This window comes from Sinocyclocheilus grahami, unplaced genomic scaffold (assembly GCF_001515645.1).
Source record: "Sinocyclocheilus grahami isolate Dianchi unplaced genomic scaffold, SAMN03320097.WGS_v1.1 scaffold310.1, whole genome shotgun sequence".
In the NCBI taxonomy this organism is placed as follows: Eukaryota; Metazoa; Chordata; class Actinopteri; order Cypriniformes; family Cyprinidae; genus Sinocyclocheilus; species Sinocyclocheilus grahami.
Window position 1 is genome coordinate 898,355 of NW_015505489.1, and position 20,581 is coordinate 918,935.

General features: G+C 36.5%; 1 protein-coding gene across 1 annotated transcript in view; it reads right to left on the reverse strand.

The window, feature by feature from the left end:
* Positions 1-4,905: 4,905 nt before the first annotated feature.
* The window catches only part of LOC107601655 (anoctamin-10-like), a 33,575-nt gene continuing 17,899 nt past the window's right edge, over positions 4,906-20,581 (reverse strand). Inside the window, exons 12-15 of the mRNA XM_016293911.1 lie at positions 17,936-18,064; positions 8,569-8,685; positions 7,016-7,132; positions 4,906-4,950 (exon numbers count right to left, since the gene is read on the reverse strand). Coding sequence (XP_016149397.1) covers positions 4,906-4,950; positions 7,016-7,132; positions 8,569-8,685; positions 17,936-18,064 — 408 coding nt within the window. The remainder of the gene's footprint in view (positions 4,951-7,015; positions 7,133-8,568; positions 8,686-17,935; positions 18,065-20,581) is intronic.

Below are 20,581 nucleotides of genomic sequence, written 5' to 3' on the forward strand. Positions count from 1 at the left end.
TAAACAATTCGTGCGACTGCAAAAATGGGAAAACATAAAACCCTGTCATTCAGAAGTGTACAGCATCAATAAGCCATTTTTTGAATAGAGTACCGCTGCGTGTTTCTAAGCATTTCAGGGGACCTTTAAGTCCCTCTAAATGTGGTGAAAGAGAAACTTTCAACATTCAATAATTAAAGAGGTCTAGACAACAGTATTCATACTGAGGCCAAATCAATTTTTTTCCAGAAAAAAAACAAAAAACTATTAAATAAATAATGTCAATTAAAAATATAAATGATCATTATGTATGTGTGTGTGTGTGGGTACGGTATGATTTTGAGATCCATCTTTTCCCACTGAGGACAACTGAGGGACTTATACGCAACTATTACAAACGGTTCAAATGCTCCAGAAGGAAAACCGATGCATTAAGAGCCTAGATGTGAAAACTTTTTAATTGGATGATCAGGGTTAATTGAACTTATTTTGTCTTCTGGGAAACATGTAAGTATCTTCTGTAGCTTCTGAAGGGCAGTACTAAATGAAAGAAACAGAAAAAAAAAAGATATTTAGGCAAAATAATAAAAACCCCAGGCTCTTAATGCATCGTGTTTCCTTCTGGAGCATCAGCGAGCGTTTGAACCTTCTGTAATAGTTGTGTATGAGTCCCTCAGTTGTCCTCCATCTGAAAAGATGGATCTCAAAATCATACAGTCATTGTTGGAAAGGGGTTCAATATGCAAAGGATGCTGGAAAACCAAAGAAATTGTGGGACCTGAAGGATGTTTTTTTTTCTAAAGAGCAGCAGCCAGTTTAACCGTTCAGGACTAACAAGGGACTCATAAATAACTATCACAAATTCTAAAATAACTATCACGATCATTCGGAGAACAACACAGTATTAAGAATCAAGCATATGTAAACTTTTTAACAGGGACATTTTTATAAATTTAACTATTATTTTCTCTTGTGGACTATATGTAAGCATGTGAAATATCGTATTCAGGTCAGTACTAATTAAAAAATAGCATGCATTTTATATGATCCCTCTTATTTTGGTAAAATAATTAACATTTTGCAGATACCGCATGTGTGTGTGTGTATACTGTATATATGGTGAGAATTGGGTGGACATTTTTTTGAATAATAATTATTATTATTATTATTTGACCCTCAAATGTTCTTGAAATAATTAATGGGATTCACCTACAAATACAAATGTAGCAAATGAGGTACCTCAAAGTTTTAGTAATGGTTTGTTATTATGTTAAAAACATGCAAATTCCATCAATCCGATTAACTCCGGTAATTCACAATTAAGTATGAATGCATGGGATTTTCAAAACATTAATTGATTTTTTTCTAGAAGGATAGTATCTTCTAAAACAGTGGTTCCCAACCCTGGTCCTGGAGGCACCCCAACACTGCACGTTTTGCATGTCTCCTTAATCAAACACACCTGATTCAGGTCTTCAGCTCATTAGTAGAGACTCCAAGACCTGAAATTGGTGTGTCAGAGAAAGGAAAAATGTGCAGTGTTGGGGTGCCTCCAGGACCAGGGTTGGGAACCACTGTTCTAAAACAATCTAATAATCAAAATGAGAACTACCTCTTTATAATGTCCTCTCTCTAAAACACCGTATCTGTTCACATAGTGAATCAATCTTCCTCGGCTGCTCACGGAGACTGAATTTGTAGGAGCTCATCTCGGGAGAAACTCCCTTTGCTTCCTTCGGGCTGAATTAGCATTAACAAAAGTGAGAACTGAGGTGTTCAAACAAAGGTGGTTGACATGCGCCTAAATGGAACAAATATTCTGGATTTCAAGGGAGGTCCTGATGGACAAACTGGGACGGGACATGTCACTATTGATTATATTAGAAGGAGGTGGGTTAAAAGCTTTTAAGCTTCTGCAACTCCAACATACTATCACTCATGTTAACAACTGAACTCAAATACAAGTGCAAACTCAGGGTCAATAAATCATTAGAGGTTGAACAGCTGTGTACAGTCCCATCACACTGATGATATACTGTCTATACAGCCTAATCATTTATGAGAAAACCATCAAGGTGATTTCGGTCCAAAGTCTGACTCGCAGTTTGTCAGCTCACTCTGTTCACAGCAATGCAATGTTGGCTGTATTGGAAGTGATGACTTCATTTCCCCTAACATCATTAAAGGTTAAAATGGGACATGTCACATTCTCATGGACTTCAACAAGTTGACAGATTGCCTCAGACGGCTGGCTTGTTCCACTTCCTGTGACGGTGGTCAGGCAATGATGCGAAAGCAGACTGAATCTGACGAGGTCCATCATGCAACCAACATTCTTTGCCACTAGCGCTGGATTATGGGGACAGTGCCATGGGGCCTCAGATTGAATCCGAGATTCGGAATCCGAGACTGGGGCATTTGTCCACAAAGTGCGAGTTGACAACTATAGCTTCTTGGCCCCTTAATACGTACAGAGGGGCCTAGGGCCCTACCATATAGTACAAGATAAAGCCCTAAAAAGTGGTTTTAGTCTAATATAAGCAATCAAAACAAACATTTTCAATGATCTGGCCCTGTGTGGCGCAGTTTTTTTCACTTATAGTGGAAACTCAATCATAAATCTTCATCTTATGATCTATGATGTCCCAAGGTATCCACCCCAAAATCTGATCAATGACTTTTGATCAACTTCTGTAGGAGTGTCCAAGCCTGCTCCTGGAGGGCCACTGTCCTGCAGAGTTTAGCTTCAACCCCTATTAAACACACCTGAACAAAGGTAATCAAGGTCTTCAAGATTACTAGAATCTTCCAGGCAGGTATGCTGGGACAAGTTGGAGCTAAGCTGTAGGATGTTGGCCCTCCAGGACCAGGATTGAACACCCCTGACCTTATGGTTAACGTGTGGTACAGTATGGTATCACTCGTTTGCCTGTAGTAACAGCCGGTCTGTGCCGAATGCGGACTCGCAAAAAGTGGTAATTCAAGCTTGAATTGCTCCGAAGGTAGGAAAAATCCTTATTATGGTATTACATAAGGGTCAGGAGGTATGATTAATTGGATTCATTTTTATCACATTATTTATTTTTTTAATTACTCACACTAAATTAGTGTATTAAACTATTCTAAGACAAATGGCCTCCATCATTCAACAAATTTACATCTGTTGGAAAAAAACTAACCATTAATTCTCAGTTCTAAAACGAAGCAAATTAAAACTCACGACTGCCTTATCAAAGCATGGATCACCCATGGATGGGAACTGTAGATACCGACATCTTTTTAAGAGAGACGTATCTCTGGACAGCCACCTTGTCCAACCCATCTACTGTACATGGGAACACTTCGATCAGTATTGACATAAAATGAGATAATATACAATTTTGAATTAACACGCAGATGGTTCCCAACCATTTCCCTTCGTCTTCAAGAGAGATCTACACTGCCCTTCTTTGTTTTCTGTTCCTATCAGCCACTCAAACAGCTGTTAAAGTTTAAAGGGGTCTCATTCAGCAAAACAGAAACGCTAAAATCGCCAGTTGCCATGATGGTTCCATGACAGTGTTGGCAGTTTGGCCTTTTCCTGGAGTTCACCCCGGATCCTTCCCAAACACTGGCCACTAACAGGGGGTTTCCATTGCCGCTGAAAGTGCCGGCTATTTTCAGAGCCCCTTTGCCCTAGAGCAGTGGGAGCTTTTCTCCCGACAGCTGTCTTCACCCTCTCAAGCTGCTGAACACATGGAAATACAGCTAAATGGCATCATGTGCTGCTAGCTCATCACTAGCACTCTCAAACCACTGGACCAAGCACCTCCCCGAGGTTCTGCAGTCTTATATCACCAACCAAATGCGCTGTTTAACTGCAGTCGGCACTTTTGAACTCTAACAGATCCGGATGAGGGCACTGAAGCTATTAGCTGCCGTCCATCTTTCTGATGGAGAGACTCTGGTGAAGACGCACCGCCAGCACTGGCAGAGGGACGAGCTGGTGTCAGGTGAAGTGTGTGAGAGAGAATTGGAGGGGTAGGAGCCCAGAAACATCACGTCTTCATTCATCCTGAAACATAATCAATATGTGTTTTATGACCTGCGTCTCTCTCTGCTAAATTAAAAGAAATGTTAGACGGATGAAACTTCGACGGAGTCCCGCCTTCATCGCAGATCGTCAGCCAAGTGCTCCATCATTCCATTAAATATGCTGTCTTGATTTCGCTGGGAGAATGGTCTTCCCTTTTCAGTACCTACGTTCCCACAGCGTGCACAGATGATCCTTGGTCTTCATGAAACTGAGGCCATCAAGATGCTTTCATGGCTTCCTCCTTGAATAAATCTCTGAGTGTATTAATGAACAAATAATCATGCCAATCAGGATATAATTTGCTTATTCTCTGTAGGGTTGCGGTTATTAGTTTTATATTATAAATAATCACTTTTCAAGATTCATTTAAATATCTTCATAGTCTTTAAGAAGATGCAGCTGCAAATGTAGACTTGTAAATACTTTTTCAAGCAACATATCAATTGCAATTCATTATACTGTATGTTTTAATAATGCCTGATTTTAAAGGCCTCTTGAAAAACAAGCATAATCACTTTCCAGATCTGACAGTGCTGACATATTTCTGGGAAGGACATTTCAAAGTGTCCCTTCACTCTTTTTTAAAAAGCCAATAGGCTTTATGTCACAGCACTGAACCATGATTTGGTGCATGTTGCTAGTCAGTGATATAAGAGAAGCAATATTTTCATTTCATTCTAGGGAACATTTGATTTGACAGACTGAGTCATCAATATCTTTTGGTCTTTTGACAAACAAACAAACTGTAATAGATAAAGCGTAAAAATCTTTATATTGCTACCTTTCACTTCACAAAATGATAGTGGCTATTTTAAAGGGATAGTTCACCCAAAAAGGAAAATTGTCATCATTTACTCATTCTCAAGTAGTTCCAAAACTGTTTGGGCTTCTTTCTTCTGTTGAACACACAAAAAAAGCCATTGCCAGTAGTTGTAGCCATTGACTTCCATAGTGTATTTTTGGAAGTCAATGGCTACCACCAGCAACTGTTTGGTTACTGACATTCTTCAAAATATCTTCTTTTGTGATCAAAAGAAAAAAGAAACTCAGAATGAACCATCCCTTTAAAGGCTTGTTGTCAGGATGTCCTTCTTCACTGGCTAAAGATTAACTAATCACATGGCGTTTACAGCTCAGGTGACTGCCTTAAACAACTTATCTGGAACTGAGTGCATATGAGTGGAATGGCAGAATTCAATTCACATACTTCGGGGAGGGGTCCTGCGCCAGCCGAGCAACTGCCATTGAGATAAATGACTTCGATCGATCTCACCAGGTATTATAAACCTCCTTGTCTTGCGCATATTTATCAACATCTACTTTTCAGCAAATAAGGTAGAACCAATTGATATTCATAAGCCAGTTGATTTTATAATCGGCCCCCCACTATTTTTCATTCCTACACCATTGCACACTAGTGCTGCGATTTGCTAAAACCAACACATAAAAATGCAAAACTATTAGAGTAGTGCTCATCACGTACACAAATTAACTGGAAAATATTATAATCCACAGCATTAAGAGGCAAAGGGGGGCCATATCACACACATCTTATCTGCTGTTAGTGAGAGGAGGAAACACAAGGCCACATTAAAAATAACGCTGGATGCCAACAGTACACGCCAGCTCATTGTCATTCACAATCCAACTGTACCATATCACTAGAGCCATGGCAACGGACTAACCGACCGAGGGCTCGTCTCTGCAGAAATAAAACCATTGAATCCTGTTAAAGCGTGTCGATGCTGTCGCTTTGACAGACTTTGTATGGAATCATTATTAATACTTAAGATAATTTATCATGCCTCTTCCTATTTTAGAAGAGAGACGGTGGTCTGAATTCATTACCACAAATGTTCCAAATGTGAATCACTTATTTATTAGTTATTTTTGACCGCAATATTTCACAAATGTAGTGTTTTTATTGTATTATTGGTCAAATAAATGCAGCCTTGGTTATCATAAGTGATAACTAGTACATCTTACCAACCCAAACTCTTGAACGGTAGTATAATTTCATAAATTAATTTTCAGTGTCCACAGTTTTCAAATTAAAGACATATGGAACACATTTTTTACCAACAATAGCAACAAGCAGATAACACTATAATATTATTGTATGTTTATATTAAAATATAATTTTTAAAAAATTTAAAATCACAGCAGTCTCACCATTTATGCATTATTAAACATTTTCATATTGCTTCAAAAATAAGAGCCGACGAATCAGATTAATCAGAATTAATAACAACTGTGATTATGCAAATAAACATATTTGATCAACAAAGTAGTATTTCCTTCTTGACTCTTTATTTAAAAATTGACTATTTTTATTTTTTATAAAAAAATACTATTTTTTATGTATTTATGAGATGAATACTGAACACCAATCACTGAATTAAACATGCAAAATGATGAGGTCATGTTGCATACTAATGTTTGAAATATTTATCACTGCAAAATACATACTCAATGAAAAAGTCTCAATATTATAAAAAAAACATAGCTTTGCCTTTTGAGGAAAACAACCCCCCATTATTAGTCTTCTTGTCTGCTAAGGGCAGACTGAAATGTGTTCCTTAGTGACTGACCTACTTCTTATGCCGCATACGAGGTGATAAACATCTTCCTAAATAGCTAAACCTCATTAGCAAACACTACCTGAACACACTCCGTATGTCAGCAGAGCATCTCAGCATGTACAAAGGTCTCTCTGGATCATTTAATGATCAGAAAGCATGTTAATGCTGCTCTCTGCCTCTCTGAACCAAGAGATAATGGTTGCCACATCATCAATAATGTTGACGCAGACGTGTGTTGTTGACTCTGTGAAGCCTACAGAGGCATATACGCATATGACTATTTGCACTGAAGTACTTTCTGACAGGGCCTGTCATATAGATGGTCACATTTCCTGTTTGCATGCTGTAGATATGTGCACATGTACAAATGTGTACTCACCCTTTTCTTAAGAGCTTCTAGGGAGTCAAACTCCAGCTTGGCTAGTTTGACTTGGATATGTTTAGGAACATCTGGAATGACGAATGCCAGGATGAATTTGAAGGCAAGGAGAACATGCTGCAATAAACAGAAAAAGACAACTTTACAACACAGTTTTCATGGACTATTATTATGTAATTGTCTCTATGTAATATAATTAAGTGCTAATTACACCTCAAATATATTTTATGATGTGTATACGTTTTGCTATTCATACTTGAAAATGTCTAATTCCACACTGATCAATGTCATTTAATGGAGAGGCTTTTTTTACAATGTGAACCAGTCAGTCATATTGAATGGCTGGATGATCTTTATGGCTCTCTATGGGTTCAAAGGCCACATTAGTGGTACGTATGCTGCGGGCAGAGTGTCATCTGCCATTGCTACTCTAGTGTGTTAAATAGATCACCATATGCCCATTGCCTCTGAAACCAGCTCGCTATTCACCTTTGTGTGATCCAAAGAGATCTAAAGAACTCTTGATGGTTTAAGTAAATGTATTTCTGTTAAATTAATAGTTCACCCAAAATCCTGTCATCATTTACTCACCAATAGGCCTTTCGTCCATCTTCTAAACACAAATGAAGGTATTATAATGAATACCTAATATACTAGTTTGACGTGCGAGAACAAAAAGAAGTTCAATCAAGTGTAAGGATAAAAGAAACTAGAATACTTTGATCTCCTGAGAGGCAAACAATGCACTGGCATCTTCAGGACACCCCACAGAGGGGTGGTGCGGGAAACTCCTCTCTCACATATGCATCTGTGCCTTTTCATCTTTTCATTCACTCAAACTGGTCAAGAATATAATGTTCTAAATGAATGCAAATAAGATTTACAGTCATGTTTGGTTTCATTTGAATAGTTTTAAAAATTGACTATTTTTATTTTTTATAAAAAAATACTATTTTTTATGTATTTATGAGATGAATACTGAACACCACTCACTGAATTAAACATGCAAAATGATGAGGTCATGTTGCATACTAATGTTTGAAATATTTATCACTGCAAAATACATACTCAATGAAAAATATTATAAAAAAAACATAGCTTTGCCTTTTGAGGAAAACAACCCCCCATTATTAGTCTTCTTGTCTGCTAAGGGCAGACTGCAATGTGTTCCTTAGTGACTGACCTACTTCTTATGCCGCATACGAGGTGATAAACATCTTCCTAAATAGCTAAACCTCATTAGCAAACACTACCTGAACACACTCCGTATGTCAGCAGAGCATCTCAGCATGTACAAAGGTCTCTCTGGATCATTTAATGATCAGAAAGCATGTTAATGCTGCTCTCTGCCTCTCTGAACCAAGAGATAATGGTTGCCACATCATCAATAATGTTGACGCAGACGTGTGTTGTTGACTCTGTGAAGCCTACAGAGGCATTTACGCATATGACTATTTGCACTGAAGTACTTTCTGACAGGGCCTGTCATATAGATGGTCACATTTCCTGTTTGCATGCTGTAGATATGTGCACATGTACAAATGTGTACTCACCCTTTTCTTAAGAGCTTCTAGGGAGTCAAACTCCAGCTTGGCTAGTTTGACTTGGATATGTTTAGGAACATCTGGAATGACGAATGCCAGGATGAATTTGAAGGCAAGGAGAACATGCTGCAATAAACAGAAAAAGACAACTTTACAACACAGTTTTCATGGACTATTATTATGTAATTGTCTCTATGTAATATAATTAAGTGCTAATTACACCTCAAATATATTTTATGATGTGTATACGTTTTGCTATTCATACTTGAAAATGTCTAATTCCACACTGATCAATGTCATTTAATGGAGAGGCTTTTTTTACAATGTGAACCAGTCAGTCATATTGAATGGCTGGATGATCTTTATGGCTCTCTATGGGTTCAAAGGCCACATTAGTGGTACGTATGCTGCGGGCAGAGTGTCATCTGCCATTGCTACTCTAGTGTGTTAAATAGATCACCATATGCCCATTGCCTCTGAAACCAGCTCGCTATTCACCTTTGTGTGATCCAAAGAGATCTAAAGAACTCTTGATGGTTTAAGTAAATGTATTTCTGTTAAATTAATAGTTCACCCAAAATCCTGTCATCATTTACTCACCAATAGGCCTTTCGTCCATCTTCTAAACACAAATGAAGGTATTATAATGAATACCTAATATACTAGTTTGACGTGCGAGAACAAAAAGAAGTTCAATCAAGCTTGCGTTACATGTGAGAACAAACCTCAATGGTTCTTGTGAGTCAAGCATGCTCATATGAGCTTGTTTACCATATTTGATGAGCTCTATGTATGTTTATATGTGAATAAATGTCTAAATGAAATCTATTCATTATATAAAGTCATTGTGTCTACTCAGAAGACTTGGATCAAACCACTATATTCATATGGATTATTTGTACGACGTCTGCTTTTTTGAGCATTCAAAGTGTTGCTTGAATGGATCGTTCAAAGAAAAGACAAATCTCTCTCTCAAAAACTTGAGTTTCAAAAATGAACAAGTGTAATGGATTTGGAACAACATGAGGGTGAGCAACTGATGACACAATTTTCATTTTTAGGTAAACTAACCTTTCAAAGATTTTTAAATGTAGCTCAGTTGAATCATGTGATGACGGTCTGTAAAATTCACTATAAAACTGCATTTGTCTCAATCTCCCTGTTAGTCAGCTATTGTTGACTAATGTGGAAAATGCACCAGCTCTGCTTTGGATGCAGCAGTTTAGCTCAGATATCAATGATCAGTGTCAACACTCTAAAACGCTCCTGAAAGTTAGAGAAGAGACATTAGCTAAAGCTGTGACTGATGGAGACAAAGGAACCCCTGGGACTCATCAACAGATCTCTGTGAACACCAGAACAAAATCTGCTCTTCTTCTGTTGATGACATAAAATATGAATATTTTGATGTTGGTTGGGAAATACACCAAAATCCAAATCGCTCTTGAGACTCTGGGCCGTTTACAAGCACAAACATTCACATAGTTCATTATCTGAACTTAAATGACCCAGATTCATTTAAATATATGAATAATTACACCCATGATCCATAAATATGACAGCAACTTTAGCATTGGGTGAAAGCACTTTTTTTCAGTTTTGAATGAAATTAATTCATAGTTGAAATTTAGTTAACTACATCTGCCATATTGAGTACATTTTTTCACTGTGCTTGTTGCAATGTTTTTCTGGGATTGCCTTATCTGTGCAGGAAATTCAAGATTCTGGTGCAGTCATATTAATGAAATTTCTGCAAAACTTTTGCAGGCCATTGTTCATTTTCAAGTGTAGCGATGCATGAAGCACCATTCAAACAAAAGTCAATTTGAACTTTTCAACAATTCTGTTGGTCGTTTCAGTGTGGCCAACTTATATTCAATGCAAAATATGTGGAAATCTTTCACTCTCGTAAGATTGAGTAGATTCATATTACTAGATTAAATTACTTATATTGAATTACTGAAATTAATAGATTTCACATGTGAAAAGTCGCTGAACATTGGTAAATGTGGCCACTTTAAGATTTTGGTTAAAACAAGGTACCTTATAATGCAGCATCATTTTGGGACTCACTAAGAATATATAACTATATATGTTAGTATATAGTATATAACTCACTAGAATTTTGGAACAGAACTCCTGTGTTCATATGAAAATTGATAGCAAATTTTAACCAGCAAACCTAAGGAAACACTCTACACAGACAAGCACAGTCTCCTGCAGGGCGCTGCCTAAAACAAGCTGAGAGCATGTGCAGAAGTGTGACTCAAAATTATGTTGCATTTGAGAATGAACTGAGGAAAATGCCACGCTCTCTTCAGGCTGACTGCTGTCTGAGTGAGAGGGGTGTGATGCAGAGACTGAGAATCTCAGATCTGATATAACGAGAGAACAAAGCCCAGATTATTTGTGTAGTCACATTTTTCTCCAATGTCTTTACCAGACAATTGTGTCATTACAGCAACCAAACAGACAAATATGGAATTGTTTGAATAGGTAAGCAGAACCCTAATAATAAAATCAATATATACTAGTGGGTGTATGTGTGAATAATGTGTAATATGCAATCGTTTATGCCCTTGAAAAACATGATATCACCCCCAGTGGCTGATTTCTTTCAAATTTCTCACAGACCATGAGTCAAACAGGCGCTCAAACTTCATTTGCCAATGGCGGCCATGTTTTTTGAGAAACACACTTTGGACAAAGACACTGCATACACCAATTTTCATGTTGATCGGAAAAATGGTTGCATAGTTATAGCCATTTTTATGTTTTTTTCCCCTCTTATAGCTCCTGCAAGTGGTCAAGCTCCATGATTTGTTTCATGTGACCTCAAATTGAGCTCTTACATGAGTTTGGCGACGATATCTCATTCCGTTCAAAAGTTAAAGCCATTTTAGTAAAAGTGGCCCTTCCCCTTCCCCTTCCGTTTTGGCAACCCTTTGCGACTTTTATTTTTGGTAATTATTGGTATTCACACTCCAGAGAATCTTTTTGCACTGATTTGGTTCTGATCGGGCGAAAAAGCTAGGACTAGTTCGCAAAAGTAGGTTTTTCAAAAAATCCAAAATACCCGAAACTTTCGTCATTGGAATCCGAGCCATGCGTTTTGTCCGTCGTGAGCCAAGGATTCCAACGACATAAGGCACTTGAGCCTGCAACTAACAGTTTAGGAGTTCTGAGCGATTTTGTACTTTTGATTGCTGTAGCGCCCCCGTCAGGCCAATTTGGACAAGCCTCGGTTACGTTGTAGACGGTGTGACTACTACGATCCGTCCAAGTTTCAAGTCTCTATGACTTCCGGTATGGTCTGCCTGATCAGTTTTATGTGGAGATCCTTGGCCATTCTAACAATTACAATAGGTTTTCAGCGCTACGTACTTGAACCCCTAAAAAGCTATCAGAGACTCAAATATGAGTACTCTGGTATAGAATAGAATAGAGGTTAATTCACTATTGTTTAGCTAATTTTACCAGGCGAAATTCAGTCATTTCAATAAGAATCCATGCAAATTAGAATTTTGTGTTAAGGTGAAAGATTTCTCCATCTGTTGTTGACCAATAGAAAGCTGTTTGGCTTTTGTATGAGCTGTGCTTCATGAATCGCTGCACTATTGACAATGGACAGTGGACCTATTTTTCCCACAAAATTTCACCAACATTTTTCTAATACGAAGACAGAACACTGTATTGCACTATAATATAATAATGTGGTAAAAAGCATCGTGAGAAAGGAGAGGGTACCGCCCATGATTCGTTCAACCTGTTGATGACCAATCTCATGTGTGACCCATAAACTGGATGAAAATGTGTGTCGGAGAGGTGTCAGGGTCTTTCCAGGCTAGCCGTCATCTGCTTTAAGATGCAAGTGGAACGGAGTGAAAGAGAGTGTAGTGGCCAGACACATCTGATCTTGCAGCATGTCAGACATGATTAGGGTGTCATGCAACAGCACAGACTTCAGTAAAGCAGCCCTGGAAGAGCCTGTCTGCCAGTTAACATGAGCACTCGCTGGGTGGGGTGTACACAAATACACACACTCATTGTGTCCGTTTGCTAACTTAGCCACTGACATCTAGACAGTCGCAGTCAAATCAGAATATATGAAAACCATATTTGCCCTCTGTTATAATCCTGTAGAAAGCCATGCTGCAGATAATGGCAAAAATCTCAATGAGAGCTTTTCATAGTATAGTACATCAATAAAATCACACAACGTCAGATTACAACAACATGTGCCTAACTGGTGCAGGCATGTAGGCCAAACCGAGAAATCAGTTAGCATTTTGGCTCTTCCAGTTCCATCATTCTGAAGTCAGTGGATTTTTTTAACGTGTTTTTGGTCCTGAAATAAGTCTGTGGTAAACAGAAGCTCAAGATATTTTCATGTTTTATTCTACGGCATTAAATACATCAGTACATACCCCTTTTTAAAGCTTTTACTTGTTTTGAAAAGGCTGTTACTAACAAGTGGCTAAACGGGACTACAGAGGTTGACATTAATCACAATCACACTGAATAGGTAAATACATCTACTCATTAGTCCGCATTCACAGCCTCACAGTGTTTATAATCACGCTCTTGCAAACTATTCTAACTTTCAGGTAAAATGTTTATATATATATATATATATATATATATATATGAACTGAAAGAGTTGGTGGAGGCTTTATAGAACTCGTTAAACCATGGTGTAGCTTGTAGTTTATAGCCTACATTTAGCTACGTTAATACTTCTTTCAACTGTATTTAGGCTTCGAAAACGTTGTGTTCATTTGTGAAGATCATCATGATGAACAAAACATGTAAGTATCATAAACTTTTGCTGGTCACAGAGTCTATTTTCTGCAATAATTCAAAATCCAATGAAACAGTCCTATTAGGTTTTTGTTGAAGGAACTGGGGTTTTGCTAACTTCCGGGTACAATTAAGCCCAAATTGCATAGAAAAAGGCAGTTGTTTACTGAAAAGAATGAAAGTGACTTCATTTCAGTATTCAGAGCACAGCGTTACTTTACAAGTGTTGTGGAAGTCTCTTTTGAACTGTAGCTTGCCAAGTTAGCTATTTGTGATCTATAGCAGTTAAGCAACTTCTAGTTAAAAAGATTCAAGCTAATAAAGTTACAAGGCCTCAGGCTACAAAGTAGGACAACAAGCTGCTAACACGCGCACACACACACACACACACACACACACACACACACACACACACAAATACATAATTATCTGCCTCAAAGACAATGAGGGTTTTCAAATGAACGAAATTCATTCTGATTAGGGTGATAGCATGAAACAATATATAAAAACTACAGTTTTTTTCTGTTTTTGAAAGAAGTCTCTCATGTTCACCAAGTCTGCATTTATTTTATGCACAATACGGTAAAAAACTGAAATACTGTGAAAAATTCTTTTAAAAATTTAAAATAATTGTTTTCAGCAGCCATTACTCACAGTGTAACACAATTTAAAAAAAAACATTATAATATGCTAAATTGGTGCTTTAGAAACATTTCATAATCTTATCAATACTGCAAACAGTTATGCTGCTTAATATTTTTATGGAATAATTATGGATAATTTTTTCAGGATTCTTTGAGGAATGGAAAGTTCAAAAGAACAGCAATGACTTGAAATAGAAACTGAAAACATTGCTAAATGTTTGAAAACATTTTTTTTTGCTTTAATAGGCGTGTGCATCTGTCTGCAGACAAATCTCCTTCTCTTTCTCTTTCTTTCTCTCGGAGGTCACAATCAACCTCCCTACCATCAAGCTTTTCAGTTCTTCCTGATCCTCAGCCGTCTCCTGTCACCGTGGCTGCACTGTTGCCTAGTTACTGCTCTCTGAGGCATGCCATCGTGTAATTACCTGAGTATCGAATGGCCCAAAAATAGGCAGCAGTCATGATTCTGAGAAATACCAGCAATGACACACACACACACACACACACACACCTTTCTGATTCATTCCACCGTGAGCCAGTGACAATGCACACAAAAGCAAAGTAAAGAAAAGATAACAGAGCGAGGGGACATTTGCATTACCCATCATCCAAAGATGACCTTTGAGGGCACAGAGATTATTTCTGCATTCATCTTTTTGGGATGATTGCTCACTTACACTACAAAAACAACAAATCTGTGTTTTCTTATGTTCAAATACTGTCAGATCTACAGTATATCTGTTACTATTGCTCATATCTAGGGTTGAACAAACACTTAACCCCAACTTGTTATGAATGTAACTAATCCTGCACCATTTCCGTTGGAAACATCATGTTTATATTGCTTTCATTAAAGGGATAGTTCACTTAAAAATGAAACATATGTCATCATTTACTCCCCCTCAAGTTGTTCCAAACCTGTACGAGTTTCTTTCTTCTGTTGAACACAAAAGAAGATATTTTGGTAGAATGTTGTTTTTTTCTTCTTCTTCTATACTATGGAAGTCAGTGGCTACCATTAGCTGTCAACTTGCAGGTGAGTAAATTATGACAGAATTTCATTTTTTCAAAATTATATCTTGTGTGGCTTTTTAAAGAAAAGTTGCACTATTATTCTTCTAAGCAAAAAAAAATATATATATATATATATATTAATTTAATGCCATAACATGCTGCAGTAATCTAAACGATTTAATCATTCATCCTGTCCTCCTCTGTTGGTACATATCATATTATCATGTCAGACTATATGATATTGTATTAGTACTTCTGAAAGAGATCCATACATCACACAGCACTCTGCAGACCTTCCCCCTCTGCATACTGATCCAATGCCAATCTCTGCTCACTCCACTTAATGAAATAACTGAGTCAATAAAATATAGAAAGACAGCCTTGAGAAGCACCCTGCATAATAGACAGAGAATGTGATTTGTTTTCTACTCAATGTGTGAGCTCTATGTAAATGTGCATATACACACATAAGTTTGTTAATGATAGAGAATTTATATAGCTATAAAGGAGTGAAATCTTGAATTTATAGGCTCTGGTTCTTTAGCAATTCCATTAACAATTATTTTATCACTTTTGAGAAAGCACCTTGCCTGCAATATTTGTCCTTACTAAATTACAAAACTAAAACAATACTATTTTTGTTAATATATTGTAATATTCCTGTTTAATAAAATTACCACATTAAAGGGGTCATATGATGCGATTTCAAGTTTTCCTTTCTCTTTGGAGTGTTACAAGCTGATTGTGCATAGATAAGATCCCTGAAGTTGCAAAGACTAAAGCCTCAAAACCAAAGAGATATTCTTTATCAAAGTTAAGACTCTGCCACGCCCCCCTAAAATGGCTCGTTCTAACATGCCCCCACATATCTACATCACTATGTGGAAATATTTGCATAATGCCACCCAAATGTGCACGCAAAGAAAGAAGGCGTGGTTTCAGTAACCGCAGTTAGTGTTGAAGCAGCGCAGACTGCGCTTGTCGGAAGGAGGGACTTTGTAGAAAACGAAGCGTTTGAGAGAGGCGGGGCATAGAGGACCTACAATAATGTACAGTATTTGAAAAAGAATGTGTTTTTTGAACATTAAAGCATGTCAACATATTCTGTTATACCAAATAATAATCTTTAAAAAAAGCATCATATGACCCCTTTAAGACAAAACTTATATCTAAAATACTCACTCTCATATGAAAAAGTAGTCATTAATTTTTACTGATTTAAGTGAAATTCAGTGAAGAAGCATTCAGACTGATGAGTGAGTGATTCATTGGACTGACTTAAATCAATAACCATTTTATAAAAAAAAAAGAGCTAATAAAAAGCCTACTCATTACCAGATCAGTCCTTTGCAGTGTTATTTTAGTATCATTAAGATACAATAATTGTTTTTATTAACATTTTGAATTAGTTTTTATCTTAATATTTTCCATTATATTTGTGTGTGTATAGTTTTTATATTATTTCAGTTTTAGTTATTTTACGACAATTTAGTTTTTTTTTTTTTTTTTACTATAACAACCCTGGTTATAGGCTAAGAAAGTTTGTCATCCTCTAGATCTTTAGTGTTCGGTGGAAGAATGAAGACCCAAAAATATTTACATTTCTTGAAATTAATTTGTTAATTTGTAGGGGATAGAAAATAAAGTTTGTATAAAAACCATTACGCCTATGGAGAGTCCCCGTAAACCACATATGCAAGAATGTGTGTGTGTGTTTGTGTGTGTGTGTGTTTTATGGAACTGGTTCTGATAAAAAAAAAATCCATCTCTGTAATACAACAAATGTTAACCCGATGATAGCTTTAAAATTAAATAATGTAAATGTAAATTAATGCAAGTCAATTTAATGTCAAGTCCAGCATGATAAATAAAAGAAAAAGTCTATAATTCTGAATCATTTGTGGCACCAGACATACAAATTTTATAGGTGTTTCCAAGGGGTGGGCGATATGGCAAAAATATCATATCACATTTTTTTCAGGAAAATCACAATGATCTTATCAAGATTCTTTGCCATGGTGTTTTTATTTTATTTAATTTTTTTTCAAGTTGTCTGAGTAATTTCCCTATTTTTAAAACAAAGCCTTACAAGGTAACAAAATATAAAATAAAAAAGAATGGCAGATATTTAGGCCAAGTGTGCGAAGATAAAAATCTGTTATTGTTTTATTTTATTATTTTGTGATTACAAATACACATAATATACAAATAAAATAAACAGTGCTTTATTTTTTAGGTACAGTAGGTGTATTTAGCAGTAGCATTCAAGAAATTAAATGAACAAAATATAAAAATAAAACACTATATACACTTCACTGTATACATTATACATTGATTCTTAAAGCAACTGCATTAAAGTTCTTCAGTCAAGAGCAGTGTGATTTTCTCTTTGTGTTTTGTTGTTTTATTAACATTAAAGGGATAGTTCACCCAAAAATGAAATTTTTGTCATCCTTTACTCACTTTCAAGTTGTTTTAAACCCGAATTAGTTTCTTTCTTCTGTTGAACATAAAAGTTATTTTGAAGAATATGGGTAGCCAAACAGTTGCTGGTCCCCAGTGACTTCCATAGTTTTTTGTTTTTTTCCCCCTACTATCAAAGTTCAGCACAAGAAAGAAATGAATACAGGTTTGGGACAAAATGAGAGTGAGTAAATAATGACAGAATTTTCATTTTGGGGTGAACTATCACTTTACATGACAAGCGGCAGCATGTTTAGTACTATTAGTCTGTTGTCACTTTAAGACCTGCACGCATCTATTAAGGAAAAAAGGCCAAGTTTAGCACCCTTTGACACTCATACACTCACATGCAGAAGGAAAACAACTCACTGATGCCACCTTATGGACCATTTGGGCCATTGCAAAAGGGGGTTATAGGTTATCATGGTGTAAGGACAGGAGAATGTGTTACTTACCTCTATTGCCACCACAATGAGGATCATCTCAGTCTCTGATTCAGGGAAGTACGCTTTCACTTGTGAGGACAAACCAATCAAGGCACAGTTGGTCACCACTGCGATAATGCTCATCGTCTCGAATGCCAACTGGAAGAATAAAAAGATCAAATGTTAGTTTTGTTTTTGTTTGTGCATGTGTATGTGTGTTTGTGTATGTGTGTGTGTGTGTGTGTGTGTGTGTGTGTAACAGTGTTATTATTGTTAAATACAACTCATTGAAATAAGGTTTAAATAAAATAATATATAAAGATGAGATGAAATACTAAATACTTCAATTAAAAAAAAAAAATAAAGTTTAAGTGGCAGTATTAAAATGACAAAAACCTTTTTAGAAACAGAAGTAGAAATATTAAAATAAAATAAAAAAATGGCAAAGGCACATAACAATAATACTAAAGCTCAAAATAAAATGAAAACTAAAAATCTAATTGAAAATATTAACAAATACTCTAATAGTACATAAATAATACTGAAATAACACTGGTGTGTAAATATATAGTACCATTTAAATGTTGGGACAGACTTGACTACTGTACATGTTTCTGTACATTTAGTCTTATTAACTTTAAATGCTTAAAATGATTTTTCATATACATGTAAGTGGATATCAGATATATAAGAGAGATTAGTGTGGTTGTTTTTTGGTTATGCATAATGTCTGCTACTCCACTAATCTTCCTTATGACTTGTTCTGGCTAGTTCTGACTCATAGGTATTCTGAGTAATAGGATGAATCATATCTGATTAAATAAATAAATGATGGAATTTTACATTTGATACTTCAGTACATTAAAAACAAGTACCTTTGAACCATTTACTCAAGTAGAACTTTAAAGTAGTACTTATATTTTTATTGGAGCATTTGTACTTGACATGTACTCAAGTACATGATTTGTGTACTTTGTCCACCACTGCATGATATAAATTTCACATGCCCTTTTCTCTGAATACGAGTATAACTGAGCCAAATCCTTCTTTCATGGGCCTTCACACACAATGTAATTCACCCAACAATGAAAATCCTGTCATCACACAATTTTATTATCACACTGCTTCAGATAACCACGTACACTACTATTCAAAAGTTTAGGGTCAGTAAGGTTTATTATTAGGGGCCAAGCACCGAAGGTGCAGTGGCACCTATTGTATCCGTTAGCGTCATTTTTCTTCTTCCGCCGAAAGTCTATGGCAGCCCATAGAACCGCTTGCGGGAAAGTTGTGAAATTGGGCACACTGATAGAGGACAGTCTCAACATTAACCACAGCAAGTTTGGAGTCTCTAACTCCAACTCTCTAGCGCCACCACTTGTCCAAAGTTACAATTTCTTTATGCTAATAACTTTTGAACCATAAGGCACAAAATGAAAATTCCTCTGAATCCTTGGCTCATGCCGAGTCGTATGAAAATTCAAAAATCGCAAGGTTTAGTTTTTTCGCTATTTTTAATTGTTCGTAAAACCTACTTTTTCGAACTAGTCCTAGACAGTTTGTCTGATTCTCACCAAAATTGGCTCATATCATCTTCAGACCATGCTGGCAAAAAGTTGTGGAATTAAAGTTGATTCGTCCTACCGTTCTTGAATAACGCACGAAGGAATTCTACGAAAAGCACGTAAAAATGGATGTGAGGTTATATCTCCGCAATGGTTTGGCGTATTGAGACCAAACTTGGTGTGAGTTATAACAAGCATGACCTGAGACTACCTGCAGAGAGAGAATAGTCAGGAGATAATAAAAATGTATATTTTTGCTTAAACTTCTGAATGGTTTGGCCAAAAATCACAAAACAGGTCTCTTTAGATTCGGTGCATCATGCATTTTTTTCAATTTTTTCGTGTCAGCCATTTTGGGCGTCGGTCATTTTGAATTTTGTCAAAAAATGCAATATTTTAAGAATGCTTAGACTTTGTTATTACGAAAATCGGTATGCATCTTCGGCACCCTCACTTCACATGGCACTCAAAAAGTTTGGGCGCACTGCCACCTTGTGGTCAAAAGTTATAAGGCAATTTATAAAAATGCTAATAACTTTTGCATACATTACAATATTGTAATAAGACTGATGTTTATAGATTCCTTGCATAATGCTGAGAACATCGATACCAATTTTGCCTACTTTTTTGAACTCCTCCTAAACCGTTAGTCAAATTTTCACCAAATTTGACTCGGATCATCTTCAGACCAAGCTGGCAAAAAGTTATGGATTTCGTGTCGATATACGAAACGGTTTTCATTTAGAGCATCAACGAATTTGCTGGTTAAGATGCCAAAATGCATCTGAGGCTGTCTCTCTGCAAAGCTTTGACGTATTTGGACCAAGCTTTGTATGTGCCATTGTCACCTCACACTGACCACGCCACATCAATTTGGTAACAGCGCCACCTATTGGTCAAGAGTAATAAACCATTGTTTTATTATTAATTATGAAATTTCCAAAAATGCAAATAACTTTTGATTGCATTAGCCTATTTCAATGAAACTGCTCTCAAAATATTCCTTGGCTTATGCCGACAACAGACATACGAATTTTCGCTTAGCAAATCTGAACTGCCTGTCGGCCATTTTGATTTATGCTGTAAACCTACTTTTTCGAACTCCTCCTTA